Source organism: Saccostrea cucullata, unplaced genomic scaffold, assembly GCF_032062105.1.
Source record: "Saccostrea cucullata isolate Sc308-1 unplaced genomic scaffold, CSIRO_AGI_Scuc_v1 ctg6311, whole genome shotgun sequence".
Taxonomy (NCBI): domain Eukaryota; kingdom Metazoa; phylum Mollusca; class Bivalvia; order Ostreida; family Ostreidae; genus Saccostrea; species Saccostrea cuccullata.
This window is the reverse complement of record NW_026928854.1, coordinates 12,277-22,788: the sequence shown is the minus strand read 5'-3', so window position 1 is coordinate 22,788 and position 10,512 is coordinate 12,277. Positions and strand designations below refer to the sequence as shown.

General features: G+C 33.4%; 1 protein-coding gene across 2 annotated transcripts; it reads right to left on the bottom strand.

Moving 5' to 3' along the window:
- Window positions 1-3,221: 3,221 nt before the first annotated feature.
- LOC134278933 (uncharacterized) lies at window positions 3,222-9,642 on the bottom strand. Of its 2 annotated transcripts, XM_062761240.1 has the most exons (7): window positions 9,490-9,642; window positions 6,664-6,862; window positions 6,224-6,351; window positions 6,052-6,137; window positions 5,436-5,570; window positions 5,210-5,250; window positions 3,331-3,419 (listed from the first exon to the last, which is right to left on the bottom strand). In XM_062761240.1, the coding sequence occupies exons 1-6, from the start codon at window positions 9,546-9,548 to the stop codon at window positions 5,213-5,215; spliced, it is 645 nt and encodes a 214-aa protein (XP_062617224.1). In that variant the 5' UTR covers window positions 9,549-9,642; the 3' UTR covers window positions 3,331-3,419; window positions 5,210-5,212. The 2 variants fall into 2 exon arrangements, with proteins under 2 accessions (XP_062617223.1, XP_062617224.1); XM_062761239.1 differs by lacking the exon at window positions 5,210-5,250 and having other exon boundaries at window positions 3,222-3,419.
- Between the last annotated feature and the right edge of the window lie 870 nt (window positions 9,643-10,512).

Here is a 10,512-nt window from a genome sequence, read left to right as displayed (position 1 = left end):
ACAAATAAGACAGAAGCAGGGCTTGTAGCATGTTGATTTGCGGAATCAAGAGCATGTAAATATAGGAATAACCTTGGCATTTATGCAAATGATCACACAAGTCACTCAATTGATCACATCATGAAACCAAAAAATTAGAATTAAACAGTTATTCATTAAATTAGTTGAGGGTCAATCAGGGTGTTTCATTACATGTAGCTGGGCAGAAGTTGCAATATATGTGATAACTGTAGTTAATAGATTTAAGCTTTGCTTTTTCTCTTTATTTATTCTTTATTAAAAAAAGATAGACAATTGCGAAGATATTGGCTGATGTATAAGTAAGTGCTCAGTAGGCATTGCTGTGGTCTGCAGTAGAGGAAATACCTGGGAAATAGAGACTTTGGACAAGGAACAAAGTTAAATACTTTTTTCTTTAAATATATATTGCCCTGATATAAATAAATGATTTTAATATATTATACCTTTTCCCTTCTTCCAGAGCAAGAATGGAAAATAATGAAAAATAGCCATACCTCAGACTACAGTCAAGGTATCTTAGAATAAAAGATTTTTCCATAATTTTATTGATTGCAGAAGTATAACTTATTCATTGCATTAATTAACAATGATGTGAAAGTTAATAAAAGGCTTTTTTATGCCCCCATAATCAAAGATTATACTGATGTAGTGGTATACCCTATTCATATGTAATAAAAGTATATTCATATGTATACTGATATAAAAGCCATAGAATTAACCTTTACAAAACAAATGCTTATAAGGTTAAGTTTACAAAAGTAGGACAAACTACAAGGTCATGTAAGAGGTTAAAATGTTGGTACCCAAAGATAGGTCTTTGCACAAGAAATACACATGAAGTATAGAAATCAAATAACGGTATGAAATTGAAGGTTTGAAAAAGAACTCAATAGCAAAAATTGTTTATGCTTTCATGTTTCATATTCCTTGTGATGGGACCATCAATTTTGATCTCTTGTACTTATAGTTTGATTTTTACTTTTGAAATCCTTTAACCTTACCCATAACTTCAAAACATTTTGAGAACTTTCATATTTCAAATAGGGACATTCCTTGTGACTAGGCATTTCTTAGGTACCACACTTTGACCCATAAGTTTGATTTACATTTAAAAACTTAACCTTGGCCATTACTGATGTTTTACAATGGCATCTATACATGAGGCAAAAACATCTACATCAATGATATTATCATTATAATTTTATGATAATGGGAAGTATATTCATTTCAGTGTATTAGACTACCTCTATGGAAACATATCAAATAACATATCATGTTGATGAGGATTTTATCGTTAGTGCATTCTCTTGTATTGCATTGGTGCCTTGTTATTTTCAATTTTTATAAAATAATATCTTGTATGTTTTTTAACACTTTTCTTTTTTAAAAATTAAAAGTTTGTATTTCCAAAATGTTCTCTTTTATTTATTTTCCTAAGTTGGAGGTGATATAGTAACACAGTTTTGTGTTTGTTTGTTTGTGGGTGCATGAGTTAGTGCTTACCATGAAGAACTGTAACTCCCTGAAAAAACATTGAAAGACAGGAGAGCTTCAAAGCCACCCACTGAAAAAAGAGTATATTAATTGTATACAAAAAAGTGCAGTTTTTTAGCTACCTGAGCTGAAGGCTCAAGTGAGCTTTTCTGATCACATTTTGTCCATCGTCCGTCTGCCTGTCTGTAAACTTTTCACATTTTCGACTTTCTCTCAAGAACCAATAGGCCAATTTTAACCAAACTTGGTACAAAGCATCCTTAGGGGAAGGGGAGTTTAAATTGTAAAAATGAAGGGCAAAGTTCCCTCTCAAGGGGAGTTAATCAAGAAAAGACAAAAATAGGGTTGGGTCTTGAAAAAATCTTCTTCTCAAGACCCACTGGGCCAAAAAAGCTGAAACTTATTTGGAAGTATCCTTGGGTAGTGTAGATATTAAATTATTAAAATCATGACCCCCCGGGGTAGGTCGGGGCCACAATAGGGAATCCAAGTTTTACATACACGATAGGTATAGCAAAAGGGGAAATCTGGTAAAGAACTGCATCACTCAAGTTACTCTGGTGAGCGATGTGGCCCATGGACCTCTTGTTATTTACTTCTATTTTTCAAACTGCCATCTCAAAATATTACTTACAATCATGTGTTTCTAACTCATTCTTTTACTATTTCCACAACAAAACATCCCTAAAAACCATTGTAAATAGCCCTCATGTGCTTAAAATTGAGACCATTGAAAATTTTTATTTACATGCCATGTTGAGCATGGGATAATTTTGTCCAACATGTTTTGTGCAAATATTAGAGTAGTTTAAAATAGAGGTCAAAAGAACATTATGAAGTTAAGCTTTTGTACAGTTAAGGAAAGAATTTGGAGAAATTTCATTATTCTAAATCTAAAATTGGTGCGCAATAGATATACATTTAATTCTAAGGCACTGTAGCTCCCTGGTCATCCATCCCATTTTATTTCAGACCAGCAAGCTACAGATCTACAGCTGGTAAGTGAAATGGAAGTAATGTCATTTGCATCGGAAATGCTGCCTTGATTTCTAAATATGCTCTTTGCTATGCACTCCTTGTTATTGATAGTGTAATCCGTTTGTCTTTATAAGCCGGTTTTATTAAAATATATCATTTTCCACTGATCAGGTCGAAAACGATATATTTAAAAACGGCTTATAGAGCAAAGGGATTACATTATCGATATCAAGAAATGCTTATTACACTACCAAAATAGGAAAAGTGTGTGTCGACCCCAGATTTGAAAAGAAAAAAATGAAGGTTGGGGGGGGGGGGGACCACCCCCAAATTGCATTTGTTTTTTCCGTTTGCCGGAAAATGTTACAGAGTACACGGCGGGGTGATCGCTCGACAGGAGGAATTAGGCTGCTAACTCCTCCGTGGCACCTGACTCCATTCCTGTTGTTTTTTTTTTGTTTTTTTTAGAAATCCGTTTTTGCTATTTACTGATTTGTATTGTTTATATATATATATATATATATATATATATATATATATATATATATATATATATATATATATATATATATATATATATATATATATATATATATATAATGGACTTTTGAGCGTGAATACTTCAACAAAATATATAATTCTAATAAATCATGAATGTATGCCGACATGCATTGTAATTGTCAATAAAGTGAATTGAATAATTCTTATAAATCATAACAAACTAATCCTCAGAATTCTGATAATTTTATTTACGAATGTTCAAATATAAAATGAAATAAAAATCAACAAACAATGGGTAATACTGGTAGTGGTAATACAACAGTGTCATTATAAATAGTCTATTGTACAATATAATAATGCTTATCGAATCACGGCCCAGTTAACTTGTTCCATTCCTTTCTTCTTTTCAAGACCATGTATTGATCCTGGAAATTTTTAAAAGAAATCTTTAGTAAATTTAACATTCAAAAAAGACAATAGTGACCACAATAATGATAATTAAATATCTATATTTATCTGTATATTATGATTGAGATTAATTAACAGATATATGGAGGGTTACTTAATACTTAATGTCATTTTCAAAACCTAATTTCATTTTTTTTTTTTTCGCATGCAGCAAATGATAGTCATAGAATGCAAATTTAAATGGGCTAACTCGCATTTACATAATCATATATTTATCAAATTTTGTGTGAATTATTTCACAATTCAATCAAAGTTTTGCCAGTTGAAGACGAAAGACCTAAAAACGCATCGGTATATTTAATAGAAGACAGAACTGTCAATGACTGGTCATTTTTTGGTCATGTCATGAAATTTAATCGAAAACATGTGGAAAATGCAAAAATATATAATTGCTACATTACCACTCAATCAAACAGCACAAACGTGTTCGATAACCAATGCGCGTTAATCAAACTGAAATCAAATGTGATTAAGGTTAAGGGTATTCAGGTGAGCATTGTGTCCCACGAACTTTTAAAAACCATTTTTTTAAAAAGGGTTCTAAAATTTGATGATTATTAATTTAGTTTTGTTTGCTAATTTACTTTTGTGTACTACTCCCTGTAAACTTTATCTCATTTCTTAATGTAGAAATGCAGCCTAATAATTATTTATAATGTCTATAAAAGTAAATACTTCCAATAATATAAGAGTCGCCCGCATGGCGCAGTGGTCAGCTCTAGAGTCGCGAAGTAAGGAGTTGATCCTTACGTCACCGGTTCAAATCCCACTGTGGGACGTGGAGACCGGTCCTTCGGATGAGACCGTATAAATCGAGTCCCTTTGTCGCAGTAGATGCTAACACAAAAAAAGATCCCTCACTGCTAGCATAGGACAAAATTTACAGCTCTTCACCGGCAAGTGGTGACGTCTCCATATGAGTGAAAAAGTCATGAGAGGGACGTTAATCAAAATACAATCAATCAATTTAATATAGGATATTTATATAAAGGAAAGTCGATGTTAATTTGGTTTTGCATAAGACTGTTAAACAAACACTTAGATTAGTAACCGAAAACAATCCGACTGAACACATATTAAGCACACAGATACTGGTACATCGTATCTCATGCAGACATTCAGAGCTAGTTCAGTTTGTGATGTGAGGCAACCCACATACACACAGGACTACAGTACTTGGCCATAAGTGAGTCATAATTTTATTTTTCCACTATATATTTCATTGAAAAACGCATTTTTCTAAAATATTATCGCAGTGTCATTTGTTGTTTCTTTTTCATGTCTAAAACACCATAAAATGCAGAATTTGATGTAGTTTCTTCACATTATTTCAAAATAGTTTTATCTTTATGCATTACCGTGAAATCACAGGTCAAATGCAAAACAAAAATTTTAAGACTTCAATTTGTTAAGAAATCATAGTAATTTGAGGTTAGAAAATGTTGTCTCTACAATATTTTATAATTTATTCTCAATGGTTTAAGTATCATTTTGTTTATCAATTAAGATAAGAAAATTTGAATAATTCTGCATGTTTCAGTGAAAAAATCATGAAAATTGACCTAAAATTGACTTCACAACAAGTTTTTATAAAAATAGGGTTTTCAATGAAATATATAGCGTAAAAATGCAATTATGACTCACTTATGGCCAGGTACTGTAGAATCATATCGAGGCAGCAAACGGAGTTAAGTTTATCAACATGTTTCAAAATGTAAGAACTCAAATTCAAACTTGGTTTTGTTACCCCTTAGTCCGTGACGGCGGGTTGTTCTATTGCTGGAAGAACTAGCGAAACAAAGAAGGAATGTGTCGATTTGTTTCCAGCCAATATTTAGTCTTCAGATTTTAAAGAAAGTATATGTGTAACAAGTAACACTCATAGTGATCAAAGACATGCTTAATTTACGTTGGCCTTATTTCTCTGTCGTGGAAAAAAAGTGAAGAAAAAAATCGAAATCAGTATCTCTTACCATCTGGTCTGCCATCTCGGTTTTGTGACACGGACAAACTTCTACTTAGAGGTCGTCTTTGACGGCCTTCTGGTTTCATTAAATGGCCACCGGGTACATCATCAATCTTTATGCTATCTTCATAAGCAATTTGACCTATCATGAAAATAGTATAATTAATCACTAGGCCATGTAACCAAATTACCCACTTTGGTCATATATTGAAAAGAACATTCCTTTAAAGATTAAAAAAGACTGGATATAGGCAGTTACCATGAAAATGAAATGGAAACCGTTTCATATAGTCTTTTACCAAGGAAACGGTAGACATTTTGAAAATGTGGGAAGCATAAAAATAGCCCGAAATATCTGACGTCTTCTTGGCCTTTTTAACGATTTTTGATATTTACGTGCCATGAAAAAAATATCAAAATCGTGAAAAAGCCTGGAAAACGTATGATGTTTAGGACAAAAAAAAATGGGTGAATGTAATTATTATGAAGTTTTATAAAGATTGGCCCAAGACATCAGCGAGAACTCTATTGGACTAGCAATAACAATGTATGTATGTCGCCCTGACTTAGTTTATTAGGGACATACATGCAGTTACACATTGCAAACCAATACAGAAACCTACCATCTACAAACACAATACGTCGCCCTCCGGCTTGTAGCACTTCCTTAACGTGTCGCCAAGACCCGCCTGCTCGGCCATGTCTAAGTCTGTTTGAAAAAAGTTTGAAATATAATTTTTTAGATGAAACAGATTGTATTTGAATGATTGGGAGCAAACTTTTAAAAAGGCCTACTTTGGAGGACCGAAGACTGGGAAATGCTTATTGGGAAACTGTTGACTGATTTGCTGGTACGATTTGTGGAAATCATCATATCCGTTGTTTGTGGAATAGCGTAGATGTGGAGGGATAGATTCATCCATCTAAAATTACAAATAAATATCAGTCTTTACGGTCTTTCTATCCATAATCCATCAAATTGCTATTTTGGTGAAGGTTAAAGAAGGTCAAAGGATAAGGTCAAAGATATTGGTTCCCAAAGAAAAGTCTTGTCACAAGAAAGACACTTGTGAAATATGAAAGCCCCAATACCAACCATTCAAAAATGTAAAAATAAAAAAATAAATAAATAAATAAAAAATATGCCTCTGAATAATTATCTTATGATCTTGGCTAAATGTGTTACAGTTGTAATGTTAAGATCCTCTCCAGCGTGAGCCCTTGTAGTGACTTACCGCTGCCAGCTGAGCGGCATCTGGGTTGTAGGGACTAGGCGCGCCATCTGAATTGATCATCATTCTGGATCTTCTACCGTAAACATTTCCAGCACTGTGTTTGGCTGGAAAATCAGGTTGTGAAACATACCCCTCCACCGGACCCATTGATTTCTTTCCTAGCTGCAGCATCCACTGTGACATTAATGCATAGCTCGTCCTAAAAATTTCCAGTGAAATCATTAGTGTTGTGAAACTGGACGATTTTAGTCACCAGTAACTGTTACTCTCTGATCGAGTACCCGGTTACTCGGATGGTTTCTACACCTTACGTCTTTATGTACACCCTTGATGGCGAGAGATGTTCAATAGGAACTGGGATAATTTTAACATTTTTGCAATGTCAGTATTTATCTTTTATGTGATTTTTGGAGACCATATCTTTTTGGAAATGACTGGAATGACCATGGGTACCAATTGCACCCCGTTATTAGCAGACATATTTTTGTATTCATATGAAGTCAAATTTAATCAAGAACTTATACGTAAGAAGAAGAAATGACAAGCTGCGGCCTTCACCTTGACATTTAGATGTATAGATGACATATTATCAATTCTATTCAAATGTTGACATGATACATCCCAGTGACCTTGAAATAAAAGATACTGCAGAATCTGACACAGTTTGTTTCTTTTCGAATATTTTACTGAAAAATTTTGTTCATGGTAACCTAACAACAACGTCTCGTGATAATCATGATGACTTTAACTTTTCAATCAAACTTCCCTTAATTATGTAGTAATATTCGTTATCTAGCTCTATACTAGTATATATTTCATCCCATTCTTGTTGAGAGGCGTTTGTAAGACCACGAGGACGAGAATCCATTAACAATAGAAAAGTATGGAACCAATGTGGCAGACACAGTCTTGTGCGAGATTGGACAGAAAAAAAATTAAAGTTTCATATTAAATATGCTTTGAAGTGAAAAAGGGCATACTGGAATAAAAATTCGAACTATTGTAAATGATACTGTTATAGGGTGTATTTGTTGGTTAACACTTTTCTTATTTTAAGTTCTTTGTAGGAATCATCAGAACAATTTCATGCAAACTTACCACATAGCATCTTTGGTATGAAGAGGATTCAAGTTTGTTAAAAAAAGAAAAAAATACCTTCTTTAAAGGGGATATTTTTTTTAAAGACAAGAATACCCGGTAATCTCAAATCCATTAGGCTATAGAAGCTCTTGGGATGTGTAGATTCAAATTTGTTCAAATTATAGCCCAAGAGTAGAATGAGCTACAATATGGGGTCAACATATTCCCGATAATACTGATTTGGGAAAAAATCTCGATTTTTTCTCCCTAAAACAACAAACATCCTCAGAAATTTCAAAGTGCACTAATATGCAGATCATGGTCCCAAGGAGGAGGGTGGGCCACGATAGGAGGGGAAGTTTGATATTCAAGTAGGTATAAATTGTGACCTCTAGATATAGGAAGAGGCCACAACAGAGATTTAAATCTTGAAAAGAAAACAATAAATAAATCTTCCCAAGAACAACTAAAGCGTGATTAATCTTATATGTAATTGCAAACTTTCACCATTCATTTATTTAAACCATCGGTCCCAAATACTAAAGTAGGTTGGCCTACAATAGAAAATCAATGTTTGTTTTGCATAGGAATAAATAGGAAGAAAATCTTTAAAAATGTTAATCTCCTAAAGACTAACAGAGCCATGAATAATCATTATTATGCAAACAATTGCACAAAGTGCAGTCTCAAGTTTGTTTTTTAATTATGCCCCCACTTGATTTTGTTGGGGGGGGGGGGAGGGGGTCTCAGATTTTTACGGAAAAATGTAATAACAAGAAATACATGCATGACTTTTTAGAATTTTTGTTTGAAAAGGAGCATGGTTGGTTATATTAATATGTAGTATCTATTAGTATATAAGGACCACGATAAAGGATTAGAGTTTTACATGAAAACACATGTCTATAGGCAATGGTTAAAATCTTTTTAAAAAGAGTAGCAGAGTTAATGTTAGTCATATTTTAAATATACGCAAACATCCCTCTTCTTGTGTTGCCTTCAGAGCAGAGCAGCACTTAGGGATCAATTCACCCGTCGTCTATCTGTCTGTCCCTGTTCTGGTGAAGTTCGTACCCGGTACATACTGCATAATGCAATTGACTCCTTTTTTCTTACAACAACTATTTAATTAGTTGACGATAAGTTAAATTGATCAATGTTGCCATAATGATGTTATAAGACTCGATCTATCTAGACCAAGATCGGTGGATTTTTTTCTTGTTATAAGAGGATTTAGAAACAAAGGGAAACAATATTGCTTTTTAAACTGAATGAAACTTCAAACATTAAGTTAATTTGAATGAGATCGAGCAGTATATAAGGGTCTATTTTAATATAATACAATAAGTTTGAAGTTATTTTCCCATAAACTTGAAAGAAATGAATACTGAATGAAAACTCATGTCACATCGATATTTAAAAATGTCTACGGTAGAGGCTTCTTGTCATCGTGTCGCTTTGTAAGATCATAATCTTTTTTATTTCCTCTGTGAATTTAAATAATTTAAAACCTATCCGTCTATACGTGTTTTACAATCAATTGATATAGATCCATGCATGCCTAGCTACCGCGTGTAGATCTTACTGCACAGTTTCCCTCGTCCATCTGATCTATCTTAGCAACAGAACTACAATTTGACAATTTGAACAATACTTGTCTGAGATTTTAAACCTATCTCTTTGTACACAGGTAATGAGTAAATTGAATTTTCTAATATAGAAATAAAAAAAATTAAAAAGACCTACCGAAATCTAGAATCGGGCCTATTTGGCCGATATGTATTTTTCCGAAAGTCCATCGACATTTCCGCGCGTTTTAGTTAATCGTCCTAAACCGTAAGAGGAATTCTTCACATGTCCTCTGTATTTTCACTTAGCGTCTAGAAATCCCTACCAACAGAGTTGCGTTTCGGTGCAGATCAACTGTTTGGAATCTATATATTAAGCGCATTAGCGATTTGAAGTACAATCAATGCGTACACATCGATAAGTATATCACAGTGTATTTTTAAATAACATTAATATACCAATATTACAGGTACCAACTGCTTAAACCCTGTGGCATACAAACGTAACAATTTTACCAATATGACACGGATTACTGATTCCTGCCAGAATAACAAGAAAATCATAGTATATCAATCAATGCCATTTAATGGAGTAAATCACATGAATATAAGTGTCTGAAAAACCAATCATCAGCTTGATTCACAGCACGCATTTACCAAATCCACACAAGTCTCACACATACATTCACAAGCCAATGGTAATTAATCCAGTGTTGGATAAACCATTTTGGTGAAATATGAAAAACACTATTTTCTTTAACTAGAGCATCCCCTAGGAGTGAGCGTGCAGCAGAAAAACGATCTCCATTTTTAATCTTATACCCCATTCATACGACATGCAGTCATTTTTATTCTTAATGTGCAGGGAAAAGGAAATGACCTTGACCTGACTTTGACTCTAATATAAAACTGTCAAAACTAATCTAACTGGTAGCATCACTTAGTAATTTTGTCTTCTTGATTCTTTGAAAATTTCATTGATTTTTAAATATGTATTGGTGTTGAGCTCTTAAATCTATATGTCATTACTAAACAGACCTTAAAACCAATAGGGATCTTCCTTGGGCCATATGAATTTGTCGTATGAAATTTCATTGTAAAAGCTCAAAGGCTTCTCGAGATATCGCTCAGAAACGAAAGTGTTTAAACAGACAGAATTTGTGAGGTTGACCTTTTGACCTCAAAATCAAAGGGATCTTCT

Excerpts from the sequence above, each read along its gene's own strand:
- LOC134278933 (XM_062761239.1), bottom strand. The coding sequence starts at position 9,548 with ATGTCGATGGACTTTCGGAAAAATACATATCGGCCAAATAGGCCCGAT. Across the intron at positions 6,352-6,663 it reads ATGCCGCTCAGCTGGCAGCG|ATGGATGAATCTATCCCTCC; the intron begins GTAAGTCACTAC and ends TTGTAATTTTAG. Across the intron at positions 6,138-6,223 it reads CCAGTCTTCGGTCCTCCAAA|ACTTAGACATGGCCGAGCAG; the intron begins GTAGGCCTTTTT and ends TTTTTCAAACAG.